Source organism: Aulostomus chinensis, chromosome 22 (assembly GCF_037954235.1).
Source record: "Aulostomus chinensis isolate RoL2024-O1b breed Wild chromosome 22, RoL_Achi_v1.0, whole genome shotgun sequence".
NCBI lineage: Eukaryota > Metazoa > Chordata > Actinopteri > Syngnathiformes > Aulostomidae > Aulostomus > Aulostomus chinensis.
The window spans coordinates 202,009-220,000 of record NC_141341.1 but is presented as its reverse complement, the minus strand read 5'-3'; the positions used below and the strand labels follow the sequence as shown (position 1 = coordinate 220,000).

The window sequence follows — 17,992 nt, the reverse complement described above, 5'->3', positions numbered from 1 at the left end:
TCCATCTGGTCTATGATGAGAACAGTGCTGCCACCACTTTGGCCTGAGTTCTCCATGGAAACACCCACAACAAGTCTGCAGAACAACCAACAAGAAAAGGGCGGGGTTACAAGTGGTACCATTCGGTTATCACAAATTTGACCAGGAGTTGACCAAGTTTTTCAGTTCAAAATGCTGGGGTTTGCAGGGAACTGAAAGATCTCTGAAACGACCCCTGAGCAGCAATTTAGCTTTCGCCTCATGTCAGTTGTTCTATTCTGGTGTTGAAAAGGTCATAGCCTTTCTTGACTTTTATACAATCACCTGGTTAACTTGTGTAATACTGCCATTAGATAACGCTGAGTCACGCTAGCCGCTAACCATTAATTCCAACCATGCACCCACATGGAACATGGGCAAAACGTGGTCCTACTCTTTTCTAAATTGGTAAGGGTTTAGATCAGGGGTGGGGAACCATGTGCCATGGAGGGCCACATATATGCAGGTTTTCCCTCTCACCAAACACTTCAACAAGTGATTTCACTGATTCACACACCTTCAGCCATGGAGGTGGTCCCCCACCCCTGGTTTAGATGCTGGGCTCTGGTTTGAGGGTGTTGTATGCTGCTCCTCCCCCAGGTATGCCATCATCAGGTCCTGCTGCCGTTGGAGCCCCCAGCAACGCCTCTCCGTGTCAGAGCTCATTCAAAGGCTTAAAGCAGGGGAGAATTCAGCCAATGGGACGACAGTTCTCAGGATGCCAGAGCCTTTGGACATTGAGAAATACTTGCGGGAGGCAGGATATGAAGAAGCCTACAACTTTGCTGTGCTTTGATTGGCTGAGAGTATCAGTGACACTGGACTTGAATATTCTTGATTAAAGGCAAGTCTTGTGTCTCATCCTAGTGAACCAGATCCTCTCAGATGAGGTCAAACCCTCCTTTAGAACCTGGTGATGGGTCACTGGGAAGACTGACGCTGCGTCCGAATGGCCAAGTAGGTCTGATCCTGGGTCTCAGAGCAGGTCGTAGGCTGTCCCAAACCACAACTGGCGCGAGTAGCAACTTACTTTGCAACCTAAATTCCAGCCTAAACACGCCCACATTGTAGGCCGGTTCAGATGCATCCTACGGAGCAACCTATGGCCCACAATGCACCGTGGACTTCTTCTTCGTCCCCTAATAACCTGTGGACCTGCAAGCCAAGTTTGCGCCACCAACAGTCTCCCATTCTGATGAACACCAACATTTATAGTTGTTGTTGATGACTAAAGGTGTGTTCACACCAAACGCGACGCGGTGTGAACACACCTTTACAGGTGCATTAATGTGCTTAATAATAGAGAATGAATGAAAGGTGCATTCAGAGTGGAGTGCAGTACCACAGTCAGGCCAGCAGGTGGGGCTTTCATTGGTGCTGTCTACCTAACAGCAGTCAGGCTGCCTCTGGCGAGCACATGGAGGGCTGTGCCACCCCCCACCATTACTGACCCACTGCCACACCGGTCATGCTGGAGGATGTTGCAGGCAGCAGAACGTTCTCCACGGCGTCTCCAGACTCAGTCACGTCTGTCACATGTGCTCAGCGTGAACCTGCTGTCATCTGTGAAGCGCACAGGGCGCCAGCGGTGAATTTGCCAATCTTGGTGTTCTCTGGCAAATGCCAAACGTCCTGCACGGTGTTGGGCTGTAAGCCACCTGTGGACGTCGGGCCCTCACACCACCCTCATGGAGTCTGTTTCTGACCGTTTGAGCAGACATGTGCACGTTTGTGGCCTGCTGGAGGTCACTGTGCAGGGCCCTGGCAGTGCTCCTCCTGTTCCTTCTTGCACAAAGGTGGAGGTAGCGATTCTGCTGCTGGGTTGTCGCCCTCCTACGGCCTCCTCCCCGTCTCCTGATGTACTGGCCTGTCTCCTGGTAGCGCCTCCATGCTCTGGACGCTACGCTGACAGACACAGCAAACCTTCTGGCCACAGCCAGCATTGATGGGCCATCCTGGATGAGCTGCACTACCTGAGCCCCTTGTGTGGGTTGTAGACTCCGTCTCATGCTACCACCAGAGTGAAAGCACCGCCAGCATTCAGAAGGGACCAGAACATCAGCCAGAAAGCATAGGAACGGAGAAGTGGTCTGTGGTCACCACCTGCAGAACCACGTCTTTACTGGGGGGTCTTGCTACCTGCCTGTAATTTCCACCTGTTGTCTGTTCCATTTGAACAGCAGGTGAAGTTGACTGTCAATCAGTGTTGCTTCCTAAGTGGACAGTTGGATTTCACAGAAGTGAGACTGACTCGGGGGCTGCACGGTGGTGCAGTGGTCAGCACTGTGGCCTCACAGCAAGAAGGTTCCGGGTTCGAGTCCTGGCTCGGGCGCAGGATCTCTCTGGGTGAGTCTCCATGTTCTCCCTGTTCCTGCTGGGTTCTCTCTGGTACTCCAGCTTCCTCCACAGTCCAAAGACATCAATTGGGGACGAGGCTGATTCATTCTCTAAATTGACCGTAGGTATGACTGTGAGTGTGAATGGTTGTTCGTCTCTATGTTGGCCCTGCGATGGACTGGCGACCTGTCCAGGGTGAACCCCGCCTCTGGCCCGTAGATGCTGGGATAGGCTCCACCCCCCGCGACCCTTACTAGTAAGGAATAAGCGGAAGACGACGATGGATGGAGACTGACTTGGAGTTACAATGTGTTGGTCCCTTTATTGTTTGAGCAGTGTATCTTGGGAGATTTGTTGATAACCTGAAGTCTGTAGCAGCTGCTGTAGGGAGACCTTTGCTAACCTGACTCATCTGCACACCAAGCATGTCTTCCTAACTACATCACTGCTCTTTCACTGTATGTTAAGAATGTTTCTGCCCAACCCTGCTGTTTCTTTTCCCTTTTTCTTCTTTCACACAGTTAAAAACATTAAGCATAAAAAAAGCAAAGTGGCAAATGTAGTTAGTATTTACTGTCTGAATGAGTCCTTGTCAGCGATGATCCCACAGCTGGAGCCTGCTGGCTTCCTCCTCTCCCCTGGATTGATACTGTGGGGAAAATTGAAATAAGGGCCTCACGTGTTTTTCACAGAAACCAAAAGCAGACAGACTGAGGAAGCAAAGCGAACCATCTCCTCGCCATTGCACCAGGTGAGATGGTCTCTGGGGTCGTTACAGGTGGGATGAGGGGCGAGACGTCGATGAGAGTTGCCTTTTCTGACAGCTTGTTAACAGCAGCAAGTTATCTTCTTAAGGAGGAAACAATTTGTGAGAATTGAAGAGACCCAAAGCCACTACCGGCCTGGACCCTAAATGAGGACACGCAGACTTTCATTGGGATCTGGAAGTTCCAGTGCTGACAAGTTCAAACCATTTAAACACAGAGCAAGAGATTAAAGATTACAAAGCTGAAAAACCCCGTTTACTGAAACTGAATAAACTCGATCATCAGTTCTCACACTGAGAAAAAACACTGCATTCTACTGAGAGTGACACAACTCTGAAATGTCAATCATTTCATCAGTTCACTGTGAAGGAGGGCTGACATATCAGCTCATCAACCAACAGGGCTGCACCATCTTGACAAACTCAATTATTCTGACTTCTATAATGAGCTGTGACATGAGAGGGAATGTCCATCTTCACAAAACCCATTCAAATGCTTCGGTGTGAGTGTTGTGCAGCTCCGTCTCAAAGATGTTTTCAAAGATGAAGATGAGCTGACGTCTCCGCAGCATCAAGATATTTAATCTAATATTTCAGATAAAACGGCATTTTGACACATGGCTTTTAACCAGTATGGCCCCGCGCACGCGAACCATCTTTGCTTCCAGACATGTGAAAAAAAGCATTACACTTTTTCAACAATTCCTTGATTATTTATTTGCACGATAGTATTGTTAAACTCTTGTTGCCAAACTCAGTCACGCCAAGATTTCGTCCAGTTATTGCAAAACAGCAGCTTCTTCTAAAAATGCTTTTTGCAGAATCCACATACTTCATAACAAAAGTGCTTTTTGGGAAATGAGATTGATTGACTGATTAATTTGTGTGTCCTGCTGAAATTTTGGATTGTGGCACTTGTAATATCGAACAAGTACTTTTTTTTGGTGTTCTTCAATTTGCCGGTGGATCTGACTCAAAATCGTGGTGCGACTGTCAAATAAAACACAGCAATCAAAGATCATGAGCGTCTTCAGAAAACCTAAGAATGTCTGAGCGCTAGCTATAACGCTAAATACTGGTAGTTACACACTAAGTGAGAGAGGAAGACAGCGAGTTCTCTTCATCCAGGCAGGCAGACACTACTCAGCCACACAGTTCAGAAAAGGCAACGGATGTAACTGCTTGAAATAGTAAAAAAGGAATCACTAATAAAACCAAGGAATGGTATGAAAAGCAGTTAAAAAACTTCCTCTAAATCTATTCAAGGCCACAAGGTTCACAGAGAGAACATGAGAAAATGTCTACTTCAGTCCAACAAACAATATTTAAATAAAAACAAATATTACACATATTACAGTATATTTAGTGTTCACACATTCATCCATTCATCCTACTGTAGGTCCAGGCAACAGCGAGCTTTTATTCTACAAACGTTCTCATCGTGATTGGAGCAGAAGTCGTCATAATGCCTGCAGCTTCACCTCAACTCTTCTTTTCTGTCAGCCTTTCTTCACAAACCAGTTGGAATCAGCCAGGACGTCACCCTGGACACCCAAAGGTCACGAACCAGAAATGGAAAACATAATAGGGTCTTCGCCAGGTACTGGCTCAGGCCCTAAAAATAATTGTGCCGAGGAGGTTGAGCAGCTCGTCAGTGGATAAACTGAAACTCCATTGTTCCAAAAATTATATGTTCAAAGTTCAAAATTTAAGTTGATAAAATACTTCTGTAAAAGTGAGCCGAAGCAAACTGACCACCAAATGAACTTGATGACTTCAGCTTCTATGATCTGACCGTGAGATCCTGTGTTCCTGTTGGAGCATCTATGGTATTGTTGTGATACAGGTCACTACAGGGGGGGGGGGGGGGGGGGGGGGTTCTTCCAGGTGGAACAAGGAGAGAGAAATTCATATCAACGGCTTAAATTGAGATGTTGGACCTTTTTGCAGCCCCCAAAAAGTTTAAAGAGACATTAAAAAGAGCTTGGATGGACTGTGGAGGGACCAGCGGTGAAAACTTCAACCACACAGAACTCTGCAGAGCAAGTACTTTGATGGACGATGTCAACAAACTCAACAATACAGTGGTTTTGTAGCATTGCTGCAGCCTCTGGACTACACTGTACTGTCAGTGGACTGTCCACTGCACTCAGTGGACTGTCCACTGCACTCAGTGGACTGTCCACTGCACTCAGTGGACTGTCCACTGCACTCAGTGTATTGTCCACTGTATTCAGTGTGCTGTCCACTGTACTCTGTGTACTGTATACTGTACTCTATACTGTCCACTGTACTCAGTGTATTGTATACTGTACTGTCCACTGTACTCAGTGTATTGTATACTGTACTCAGTGTATTGTATACTGTACTCAGTGTATTGTATACTGTACTCAGTGTATTGTATACTGTACTGTCCACTGTACTCAGTGTACTGTATACTGTACTCAGTGTACTGTATACTGTACTCAGTGTACTGTATACTGTACTCAGTGTATTGTATACTGTACTGTCCACTGTACTCAGTGTATTGTATACTGTACTCAGTGTACTGTATACTGTACTCAGTGTATTGTATACTGTACTGTCCACTGTACTCAGTGTACTGTATACTGTACTCAGTGTATTGTATACTGTACTCTGTGTATTGTATACTGTACTCAGTGTATTGTATACTGTACTGTCCACTGTACTCAGTGTACTGTATACTGTACTGTCCACTGTACTCAGTGTACTGTATACTGTACTGTCCACTGTACTCAGTGTACTGTATACTGTACTGTCCACTGTACTCAGTGTATTGTATACTGTACTCTGTGTACTGTATACTGTACTCTGTGTACTGTATACTGTGTACTGTATACTGTACTCAGTGCACTGTATACTGTACTCAGTGTACTGTATACTGTACTCTGTGTATTGTATACTGTACTCAGTGTATTGTATACTGTACTGTCCACTGTACTCAGTGTACTGTATACTGTACTGTCCACTGTACTCAGTGTACTGTATACTGTACTGTCCACTGTACTCAGTGTACTGTATACTGTACTGTCCACTGTACTCAGTGTACTGTATACTGTACTCAGTGTATTGTATACTGTACTCAGTGTACTGTATACTGTACTCTGTGTACTGTATACTGTACTCTGTGTATTGTATACTGTACTGTCCACTGTACTCAGTGTATTGTATACTGTACTCAGTGTATTGTATACTGGACTCAGTGTATTGTATACTGTACTGTCCACTGTACTCAGTGTACTGTATACTGTACTCAGTGTATTGTATACTGTACTCTGTGTATTGTATACTGTACTCAGTGTATTGTATACTGTACTCTGTGTATTGTATACTGTACTCAGTGTGTTGTATACTGTACTGTCCACTGTACTCAGTGTACTGTATACTGTACTGTCCACTGTACTCAGTGTACTGTATACTGTACTCAGTGTATTGTATACTGTACTCAGTGTACTGTATACTGTACTCTGTGTACTGTATACTGTACTCAGTGTATTGTATACTGTACTCAGTGTACTGTATACTGTACTCTGTGTACTGTGCAGCAGTCCTTGAGCAAAAGAGATTTAGATACCTGGAGAGTTTTGAGATGGTAACAGAAATAATGATCTGTGTAGTCTAGTTTGAAATGTGTGGTGTAGAAGGTAAAGCGTTAAAAGAAGTTCATTGTTAATAATGATTAGTTAATACTTAATTATCTATGAGTGCTGAAGCATAATTAAGTATTAACCAATGCTGTGTGCTCGTTCCAAGCTTGAACTGTGATTAATGTACCTGTGGAGGAACGAGTTGCTGCCTAAACTAAAACATTAATCTCAAGTGAAGCACACGTGGAGGGCAAATCCCTCTAAAATACATTTCCCACACTCAATGTGTACTTCTTTCATCTATAGTAGTTTTTTTTAGTGGAAGTGTAGTACTGTAGTGCTGAGGAACTAAAAAACATCCGGTACACCTGGAATCAGAACTTTACGTTCGGACTCACGTTCTGATCCCGAGTTCTTCCATTGATCATGGCAGGTAGAAATCAGAATTCTTTACTGAGTACAGATCTAGTGTTCTTCGGGGACCTTGCAGTACATTTGCAGGAAAAAAATGGTAATTGGTGGTATTTCTACCAGCAATGATCTCGCTACTCTTTTAGCAAATGGGGACGAAGCTCCAGTCGCACCTGACAGGCTGGAGAGGAGGGAGGGGACAGACTCAGACTCGTTAACTCTATCAGTCTCTCAAATTGTTGATGTGAGCGCAGATCTTGAGGGCGGGGCCAAGCTTGATGTTCATCGTGGACATGAGATGCTCCTCCTTCAGCAGCAGCAAAGCTTGTCCGTCAATCTCCTGGGACAGGAACTGGGAGGCGAGCTCCTCGCAGCCTGCAGGACCACCACAGAGAGTCAATGAAATGTAGAGATGGAAAGAAAAGAGGAGAAATTTGACTTCCAACCTTGCAGTGAGGAAATGAACTGTGACACTTCATCAATGTTCCAGAGGGCGGGGCTTGCAGACAGGCAGCTTGGGGTGGAATTCTCGGTTGGGATGGGTGGTGGTGGCGGCTGGTGGCAGGATGCTGAGGAGGCGGGTGAGAGGGACATGGGGTCATCTTCATCCTCCTCTCCGCTGGACTCCTCCTCTGAATGGCTGGACTCTGACCGACACTGGAGAGACAGCAAGAAGAGGAGACATGAAACGCCACTTAAGAACGATGCTTGTGGTCGTGACGTCACAGACAGTCCAGCTCCTGCATGTCTTCCTGATGGACCCCATCGCCACTCAGCTGGACGCGGCTTCCACACTCTCAAATGGTTTTTTCATAAATGATGACAGAAAAGTCAGAAATACACAAGAGATTTGGATTTTGGACCGTTGGAAGACGAACAAAGCAGGAGAAAGTGACAGCTGTGATTGATTCATCAGGAAGGGACAGCAGCCATCACAACAAGAGCAGTGGGTTACAAATGTGAGGAAAGCTCAAACCATCGTTTTTATTTCCATGCATTGGGAACACTGCACATTACATCCGAAAAGAAAACAAAGAAAATGTATCAAGCTTTAATTACGATCCAGAGGATGAAGAAAAATGAACATTTTCAACCAAAAAAAGCAGTGTTTGCATTTTTCTTGACAAACCCAAGTATTTATGATATAAACTGAAACCTTTTGGGGTTTAGCATTCCTGGGAATCAAGTCAGGTCAGGTTCATTAGTGTGTCACCAAACCCCAACCAAAGTTCTGTCCTGACTCTGTCCAAGTAGAGCAGGTCCAGCACCTCCCTCCTTCAATGAACCTCCACCCAACAATTCTCCATCAGCAGCACATCCTGCAACAGCAGCCACCAGAACCTTCCTTTACCAGCAGGAAGGTGGAGCAGATCCAGGATCAGTGGGGACGTAGAGAGAGCAGGAGAGCAGGACAGAGACAAAGACAGAGAATGGAGGTAGACAGAGAGACAGAAGGAGAGAGAGGGACAGAGTTAAAGAGAGAGAGAAAGGAGGAGAGACTGATGGACAGAGACAAAGACAGAGAATGGAGGAGGACAGAGAGACAGAAGGAGAGAGAGGGACAGATAAAGAGGGAGAGAAAGGAGGAGAGACTGATGGACAGAGACAAAGACAGAGAATGGAGGAAGACAGATAGACAGAAGGAGAGAGAGGGACAGAGATAAAGAGGGAGAGAAAGGAGGAGAGACTTATGGACAGACAGGGATGTGAGCAGGTGGAGCTACAGGTGGCAGCTGGAGCCTCTTCAGGTCAATGAGTCACCCAACTAACACTCAGTTGAGTGACCACTGTGTCTGAGAAGTCCTTCACATCTCTGTTGGATGCAGTCGACCAGGTTTTCCACCCCAGGTTGACCTGACAACATTCCCCAGTTCCTCTGCATTTCTGTGTTTCTCCCTCAGAAACACCATTTTTATGTCACCCCACAAGTTTTCTGTCCGATTGGGCAGGTCACTCATAGCTCTAATTATGTTGGACTGGATCCATTTTTCTCATTTTGCCATAGTCGGCGATGAGTGTCCAGTTCCACAATGCTGAATGCATGTACAACAAGTGCTGGCTTCACCCTTGAGTCAAGGTCACCTGACTCACTCCTGCTTTATGACAGAATGAATGACCTCACTCATTGAACGGCAGCCTGCTATTATTTTGAACTCTCCCCTTCCAATTAGTTCTCCAGTTACATGGACTCAGGAGCAAGAGGATCACAAATGGTGGGTCTGTTGGTTTTCTATGATTCTGCGACACCTACTGGTTGGTTCTGATTGATCTTGTCAGTCATGCTTACTGGGAATCAAATGGACCGTTCATAAACAGTACACCCCTACATGTGTGTGAACAACTGGGCAGCATCACTGGCGAGAGCCACTAGGAGGCAGACAGCAGGAGACATGACACATTGGATCGACTTAATACTGGTGGGACTGTGGACTGGTTCACTTGACACCGGTTCAAGAACCTGCACCAGTTTAGTGGATCTGATTTGATCCATACAGGAAAGGAGCAGCTGTCTCACCTTGACAGGTACGGGTCTCCCTGCTATCTTGGCGCTGGCTATTTCTGAGCTGGTCCTGCGTGGAACCCTCCGCCTGGCGACGCCTACCTCCTCGTCAGAGTTGGATAGGTGACCCTGGTCCTGGTCTGGGGCGTGACCTTGAGCCTGGCCGTGACCTTGCCGCATGCAGAAGGGCTGCCGGAAGCTGACATTGTACCTGGGGAACCAATACATACTGTATCGTAGACAAAGAGTGACATATACGGTACTGAAGCAAGACGAGCAACATATAGATCTGATCTCTTTGCACCTGTCGTACACGGACTAGGAATACTTGGACTAGATCAAGAACACACGTAGTGGGCAAAGAGACAAAAGCGAAGCAGGAGCAGAAAACTTGAAAACTTTAAATCAAATATGTCAAACAATGCAGCCGGTGCATTGTTCATTTAAGGAAACAAACTGAAACTGGACTGAATTACATTGACATGCTGTTAGCAAGGGAAACGTGAAGTAACCGTCTGTGTTCCACAAGGAGGAGAACAAACAGAACATCCATGCAAAGGGCCAGGCTGTACATTGGGAGTGGGGTGGGTGTCTGAAATGTATATGTGTTATATTTCATACATGCTGAAGTACCTCTTGGCACAAGACATGGAGCAGAACCTTTTGGTGCCTCTGAACTGGCTGGCAGGAGCAAAGTTCTTACAGTACTCACACTTCAGCACTGAGGAGGAGTTCAGAGAGGAGAATGTGTCAGTAGAACATTTAGAGCACAAATCAACTGCTGTACTGTTCCGTGGGAAGAATCAGGGCGGCACAAGCCCTCTGACCGAGCCACTGTACGCCTAACTGCTGCCCACACGTCCAGATCAGCTTCAACACACAGGAATGAACTCTCAAGCCCTTTGAGACACCAACCAGACTGATCTCATGGTCACGAGTCGTTCAACTGCTCTGCCTGCACAGGGAGGCCATGCTGGACCAGGCTGACCAGATACGAAACACTAGTTCATGGGCTCATTCTGGCTCAGACACATTAATCCTTTATCCGTTTTGGTGCGTCTCCCCACAACTAACATGACCAGGTGGCGCTAGAATAGTCGCCACCAGCAAGTCTGTCCGTCTGTTTTCATCCTCATTACTGCCAGGAACGTTGAAGCTGGAACCCAAGGATGAAGCTTCTTCACTGATGGTAAATTTGTCCTGATTTAAAGGAGCGAAAACATGTTCTAGTGTTGCTGCAGCAGACGGCATCAGGTTGGAGGGAGGAGCCCAGGGGGTCATGTGGTCACCATGGTGACTACACCACCAACCAAAGAGGCAGCAGTTTTATTTTTGAAAACCTGTTTGTAATGACTTTTAAGCATTTAACGAAGTCACAGGACTATCCAAGTCTATCAGGTTCGATTTTCAGATGCATTTGACCTCCCGTTCTCAGTGAGCATGCATGTGGAACTGGACACTCATCGCCAGCTACGGCTCATTCAGCTGCTGTCCCTCACAACTTTGCGCTAGCATGTAAAATAGTTTTCCGCAGCTCCATTTTTGCCTGCAGAGTCGTATTCCCTGTGCAGTTCTTATTTGTGATGTATTTTTGCGTACCATTATTTATCTGTTCTATTCTTACATTTACGCTGACTGTCATTCATTGTGAAGAGCAAAGACAGAATTTCATCTGACGTGGCGACGTGTGTCCGTCCAGTCCCTAAGACCATAAACTTTTAAACTTTGGTGTCATAAAGAGACAAACTCTCTTCAGTCACTTCTCCTCCTCTTGTCCGCTGACAACTTCCTGGCTTGGTAACACAATGTCGGACCAACACGTCACCCTGCCAGCTCCACGTGTGCTAACATGCTAATATGCTAACCGTGAAAATCCAAACGCAGATGATGTCATTATTGTACGATACTACGTAGTATAGTTAACAATCACTTGATAATTCACGCAGATACAGTAGCAGTTGTTTGGCGCCATCAACTGCAGCGCCACATTCAGACTATGGTGATCCTCAGTATGGCTGTTACCTGTTGCTGTGGTAACCATCTCTGATTGGTTTGTGTCCAGACTGTCGTTGGTTACATCCTCCCCAGCTGAGTCTTTGACTGGACCACATACCTGTCAGTCAAATATTTGAAAATGTTCATTAACCAGACAACAGGAAAGCAGCATTAGAACCTGCACGTCCTCCTACTCACGGGAAATGGCTCCGCCCCTTCCTGAATCACAAAGCCTTCTATGAGGTGTGTAAGAACATGCGGTTTAACGACAGCTTGAGGGGGCGGAGCTCTCTCCCCCTGATTATAACACCCTCGGGACACTGACAGGGCTATGGAGGGAGAGGAGGATGGGGGTTGTGGAGCTCCAAGGCCTGTAAGACAGGTGAGAGCGGTGCCATCTGCTGGTCACTTTTTAATCACACTGCTATGATTAGTTCCATTACATTTTGTTACTAAAACCTTCAATTACCTGCATCAGGATTGGTCGGGAGTGTGTGATCTCTGACTGGCTGTAGCTGTGGAGGGGAGGGGCCATCTTCATCATTGGCTGAACTGGAATCAGATTTCCTTTTAAGTGAGCCAGACATTTGTTTTGCCTGAAAAAAAGAGTGAAACATAAAAACTGTAACCTGATGATTCATACTGCGGAGCATTCAGTCAACATCTGCGTTTGGAGCTGAACGGGTTCCAACTAATACCTGGAAACAACCTCTCATCAACTGTTTCCACCTCACCAACCACGTAGCAACAAGGACGCCAGCTCGTCCCTGCTGAGCCAGCCAGCTAACCTGAGCTAATAAACACCACAGGACTAAATATCATGCATAGAAATAAAAGGGTTGAGGGTTTTTCATCCACTTGATAAAGAAAGAATGAGTCACCAACCTGTGCTGTCTGACTTCCTGTGGAGTCTCCATTCGTGGTCACACCTGCTGCCCTTCCCCTCTGCTCCTCTGATGCCGGGGGGAGAGGTAGAGAGGAGCGAGACAGCGTGGAGGGAGGAGATGAAACTGTGGGGGACTGGGAAGAGGTGGGACCCAAGGCCAGGGCTCCATTCTGACTCTGTCCAGAGTTCTGACTGGCCTGTGGGTGCACCTGAGGCAACTGGGCTAATGGGTGACCCTCCTGGGGCAACTGAAGAGTCTTTAGTCCCACCCCCCGGCCCATTACCCCACCCTCCCTGGAGGCGATGGAAGCCACCATCGTCAGGAGGCTTGATGAGCTGGTGAGGACGGCGGCTCCATCCTGGCTGCAGCTGCCACGGGCCAAAGCCAAAGCCTGGGTGTTTCCTAGCGAGCTCTGCCTGGCACCCACAATCTGAACTGGGATGTGAGGTGTCTGAGGCTGGGCGGAGCTGCTTGCTGGTGGAGCAGGCAGGATGGGAGGGGGGTTTCTTGACGGTAGCTGGAGGGGCAGGCGGAGACCCTGCAGTGTTTTGGGTTGGATGGGTATCGGCCCATTGCCGGATTTCTCCGTGCTGAGTGAGGTCTTCTGCAGGGGCTGCACCACAAGAGTCTGAGCACCAACTGCTGGTTTGATGGTTGCCGTGCCAACTGGGTAACCGTGGGGCTGAGACGCCGCATTGGACGTTAGGACAAGAGCATGCGCTGCTGTAGGAGCTGTGGTCACTGAGGTGAGGGTCCGGGTTCCATGAAGCAGGAGCTGGGACAGAGGGATAGAGGAAGTGGACGAGGAAGACGAGGAGGCAGAGGAGGAGGGGGCCTTGAGGTTAGTGGGCTGAGGGTAGGTGGGGATCTTGATGTGGGGCGGCTGGGGCTGAGGCTGGCTTGGCCTACTGGGTGACTGGGGGGTTGACTGGTGGGTGGGCTGGACCAGAGAGTAGGTTGCTAGAACAAAGACAGAGCACGCCACCATTTATGACCTTTACGATTCTTTTGAGGTTGCAATGAGCAGTGCCAGAATCAAACTATGAACACGACACTCTTGCACTTTATGAATGGTTGAGCAACTTGAATCATGTATATTGTTGTATTTCCTGTTGTATTTTTGATGTATTTTCCGAGTATTGACTTCCTGTTTCCTTTTATGATCTTTCAAATCAGTGCACCTGTCATGAAAACACTTGCGCACCCTTGAAGGCATTCGCACCTTCACAGCGAGGCCAGCCAGGGTGGACAGATCAGGAGATCTTCCCTCACCTGTGTCACTCCTTTCTGGGGCTTCTGTCTTCACAACTTTGGGGCTGGACACACCTCTCATGGCGAGGTTCTGCACCTGTAGACAAAGGCAACAATAAATCCCTCTGTGTGAGAACAGAGCACTGCAGCTGAGGAGAACATGACCATTCAACCAACCTGATCATTATCTGTTTGGCTGCAGGGAGAGGAATTTGGTCCGACTTCCGTTTGCTGTTTCGGACCTGGCGGCTGTTGTGTGACAGTTGCCATGGCAGCGGTTGCCGTGTTACCAGGCATGAAGATGAGCTGAGATGAGATGGGGGCTCTCAGGGAACGGTTGACCTGTGAGTAGAGGGAGGTGCAGCAGTTCGTTAGGGTTAAACAAGAGCATATATTCTAGGGTTAATCACCACAAAAACAGCCCTTTAATGCTCATACCAACACTTCCCTGATACTTCACCCAAAAAGTTGATTTTCCCTTTCAAGTACTCACTTGATGATTTTTTTTATTCTGCAAGTGTTGTTCTGAGACAGAAAATTGTAACCGACAGGTCACACTAGCACAAACGACGCTGAATCAAACTCACTCTCAGGTACATTTGTCCCTGTCCTCCTGCCGTCCCACTCAGCAGCACAGACTGGCTGATGGTGGACGTTGCAGTGGCGCCAACAGGACGGCTGCTGGTCGTGGAACCAGATCCAGATGTGACACTGGCCTGAAAAATAACAAGTTCCTTTAGTCGGAAGACACTGTTTTATTTTACGCCCATTGAGGACTTTAAAGTTCTATTTTGGAGCCAACAGGGCAGAGCAGAGCATCAAGTTCTTACAGCGCTGGTGCTGGTGGTCTGAGAGGGGCTGCTGCTGCTGGACGGGCTGGTTTGGCGACTGGCGGCCAGAGTAGCCTGAGAGGAAGAGGAGGACGAGGTGAGGAAGGGTGTCTTCAGAGACAACAAGGGTGCTCGGAGAAGCAGATATGGAACTTCAGTCAGGATGTTATGGTATCTTCAATTTTGCAGTGAGGCTTAAAGATCAGTGGTGCCTCGTGACGTCTCCCCGCTCCCGCAACTGGGACTCGAGCGCCTGCCGTGTTCAACACTGCGAGGCCTGAAACACACCTGTGGCACTTTCCACACTCACTGTAATGTTAAAAGTTATATTGTTAATGAATAAATGGTCATTTGACTTGTTTTTTTATGTCACAATAACTATGATACCCTTTGATATTGTTACATCTCAAGATGAAAACTCACTCATTTATTAATTCTAGTTTCTTTTCATCAATTTAGTCTCTGAGTTACTTGTCACCTGCTTTTATGAATGACTGCAAACTCTTGGGGGTGAATGTGAGGGCCATGCGAGCACACACCTTTACCTGTTGCACAGCGGCCAGGTTCTGCAGCTGAGCGTTGTTGATCTGCTGCTGCAGCATCAGCTGCTGGAAGTACTGAGCAGCATTTGGCTGCCTCTGCAGCGCCTGCAGGGCCTGGAGAGACAGACAGGGGGGCAAATCAAAACCAGTCAGACAACAGACATGAAAGGTAAGTCTACCAAAACATGGCTGATTTGTCTTGAGGTGGTCATGGGTTCAAAATGTAAATTCCTGCATTGGTGAAATGGAGAGTGGACTCATGTCACACCTGGCCTCCTGGTCCTCCCCCTGCCAGAATGAGGTTGACACCAGCGGAAGATTCTATGTTGGCATCTTGTTGTCCGTCAGCAACTCCATCAGTGTCACGATCCCTGTCTCGTGCTTCCTGTTTTATTTTGTAGTAATGTCCCGTCTCCCTGACCTCCCTCATGTGTCTCACCTGGTTGATTGCACCACCTGTGTCTTGTTCCCCCTCTTGTATTTAACCTGTGTGTTTTCCCTGTCAGGTTGTTGGTCCATTGTCGCTGTCGCTGGTTGTTTGTTGCTGTTAGTTCTGCTGTCTTGTATTGTTAGGTTGATGGTCTGTCTCAAGTTCTGTCTCTAGTCACATCAAGTCTTCAACCTCACGTCACGTCTACAGCCTTCGCCCCGTCTACAGCCTTCGCCCTCACGCCCCGTCTACAGCCTTCGCCCTCACGCCCCGTCTACAGCCTTCGCCCCGTCTACAGCCTTCGCCCCGTCTACAGCCTTCGCCCCGTCTACAGCCTTCGCCCCGTCTACAGCCTTCGCCCTCACGCCCCGTCTCCAACCTCACGCCCTGTCTCCAGCCTCACGTCACATCAAGTCCTCAACCTCACGCCACGTCTCCAGCCTTTGCCCTCACGCCCCGTCTCCAGCCTTCGCCCTCACGCCCCGTCTCTAGCCTTCGCCCTCACGCCCCATCTCCAGCCTCACGTCACATCGAGTCCTCAACCTCACGCCCCGTCTCCAGCCTTCGCCCTCACGCCCCGTCTACAGTCGTCATTAACAATCAACCTCTTTTGTGCACTGTCTGCAATTGGGTCTCCATCATTCCCTCATCATCCTCAACCCTGACAATCGGTAAATATCAACAGTGAATATTGACATGTTTGTGAGTCATAGAGGGTTCATCAGTGAAGATGATCTTGATGAACTGAACCTGGAAGATCATCAACTTTTGTTCACCAGAGCTGATTTACTGGTTCAATCACCACAATCACATGGAGCGATCCTATTGGCTGCTGGGGGAGGAACCAAGAGATGACCACTTCCTGTTGGGGGAGGGACCAGGAGATGACCACTTCCTGTTGGACTACAAACACACCTCCTCCCTGACATGATCACTTCCTGTTGGACTACAACAACACCTCATCACCACCACATCACTCAGAGGAAAGGGGAGGAGATGAAGCAGTGAAGCATAACAACTCATAAAAGACAGGAAGAAGAAAAAGAAGAAATTCAAAACATGATGGAGGAGAGAGGGAAGGATTATGCTGAAGAATCTAAAATTAAAGAAAAGAAGGGATGAAAGAGTGGACACCTGGACAGCCTCAAACACACCCACACACTCTGCTACCTGTACTGCCTGTCTTTCATACAGAGACATGGAGTTCATAGGAGAAGGGCGGGAGCTCGTCCCAGAGGCCACGCTCCCATTGGTGGAGGCCCCCTGCTGGTTCTGCTCTCCATCGGTCTCCATGGCTGCTGAGGACACACAGGACAAGCAGTCCGTCAAACACCATCAAAGCGCTTCAAACCATTCCATCACCACATGTGTGACATCACAACTGGGTGGAGCCAATATCCCAGACTTGTTTACATCCAGGAAATAACAACATTATCAGATACACCGACGATGTCATCGAGATTTCTACCGGAGAGAAGCAGTGACCCACGACGCCGTTCAGGAGCAGAAAATATGCGTGAATGCAGTAATTCAAGGGTATTTGTTAATGAAGGCTGTGGATCAGGGATGTTCAGCAGGTTCATGGTCCACATCAGGCTGGAATCTGGATCAGAACCGTCACTCCTACATGCGATGAGTGAACGATGCTGCTATGAGCACCTGACCTGGTATTCCTGACCCACCATTCCACCACGTCTCAAGATTCTGGTGAAATTGAATCACAAATATTTTCTTGCTGTGTTGTTATTGGATAAATATGTTTTGGTGTCAAAAAGACATTAGAGTCTTGGTCCTGGTCTGGTCAGGGTTTTGTAGAGGTCTAGAGCTGTTCCTGAACCCTGCACACACGCGCGCGCGCGCGCGCGCACGCACACTTTTCACATTAGCTAGCTGCTATGACCGTTAGCTCGCCAGTACCATCCACTGTTTGGCTCGGTAACGGGGCTTACCGTCACCGGCTCGGGTCTCCTGCCTCCTCCTGCACCGGTTGCAAGAGGCGGAAATCTCCGAGCGACTCAACGGTTTCTGAGGCGTCTTTCTACCGGGATGAGGGCTTGCTCCGGGAGCTTTGTGGGACGCAGCAGCGGAGGTTTCTCCGTCCTCCCGCAGACATTTGCAGCTGTGTTGTCGGAGGGAAACGCCTCCTTCTTCCGCTGCTCCGCCTCTTCCGGCGCAATAGAATGACGAAAGGAGACCCTCCCCATGCAGGAGGAAACCCTAAACAATACGTTCAAAGTAAAATGGTTCACGAATTTGATCAAAGAAAAAGATAATAAATGGAACAGTCTCCCAAAACGCATTGTAACTCTGGTGGTCTAAAGTTGCTGTTAAAGTGTGACTAGTAGATTCATAAATTACCTGTGAAATTAGTCAGCTTTCACAAACAAGCAATGCTGGCATGGAAAATGGTGTCCAAA

General features: G+C 47.8%; 2 protein-coding genes across 11 annotated transcripts in view; one reads left to right on the top strand and one right to left on the bottom strand.

Moving 5' to 3' along the window:
* The window catches only part of styk1a (ATY kinase 1a), a 16,436-nt gene extending 11,479 nt beyond the window's left edge, over positions 1-4,957 (top strand). For 2 of the 3 annotated variants that reach the window (XM_086192519.1, XM_086192518.1), the window contains exons 9-10: positions 619-3,106; positions 4,521-4,957. In XM_086192519.1, coding sequence (XP_086048645.1) covers positions 619-814 — 196 coding nt within the window. In that variant the 3' untranslated portion in view covers positions 815-3,106; positions 4,521-4,957. The remainder of the gene's footprint in view (positions 1-618; positions 3,107-4,520) is intronic. The other variant, XM_086192517.1, reaches the window with a different exon arrangement.
* On the bottom strand, positions 4,611-17,992 carry LOC147240170 (polyhomeotic-like protein 1). 8 transcript variants are annotated; one of them, XM_086192514.1, is made up of 16 exons: positions 17,934-17,992; positions 17,525-17,792; positions 16,746-16,873; positions 15,149-15,259; positions 14,604-14,678; positions 14,361-14,489; positions 13,951-14,115; positions 13,795-13,870; positions 12,521-13,482; positions 12,105-12,231; positions 11,834-12,006; positions 11,663-11,753; positions 10,274-10,361; positions 9,656-9,869; positions 7,587-7,797; positions 4,611-7,515 (listed from the first exon to the last, which is right to left on the bottom strand). In XM_086192514.1, the coding sequence occupies exons 3-16, from the start codon at positions 16,866-16,868 to the stop codon at positions 7,364-7,366; spliced, it is 2,697 nt and encodes an 898-aa protein (XP_086048640.1). In that variant the 5' UTR covers positions 16,869-16,873; positions 17,525-17,792; positions 17,934-17,992; the 3' UTR covers positions 4,611-7,363. The 8 variants fall into 8 exon arrangements, with proteins under 8 accessions (XP_086048640.1, XP_086048639.1, XP_086048638.1 ...); XM_086192513.1 differs by having other exon boundaries at positions 15,143-15,259; positions 16,746-16,870; XM_086192512.1 differs by having other exon boundaries at positions 15,143-15,259; positions 17,934-17,991.

Bases quoted from the DNA above. Each gene is read 5' to 3' on its own strand.
- LOC147240170 (XM_086192509.1), bottom strand. From the start codon at position 15,575: ATGAGGGAGGTCAGGGAGACGGGACATTACTACAAAATAAAACAGGAA. The intron at 14,490-14,603 runs GTAAGAACTTGA...GTTATTTTTCAG, and splicing joins AGACCACCAGCACCAGCGCT to GCCAGTGTCACATCTGGATC. The intron at 7,798-9,655 runs GTGAGACAGCTG...CTGTCTCTCCAG, and splicing joins GGAGACCCGTACCTGTCAAG to TGTCGGTCAGAGTCCAGCCA.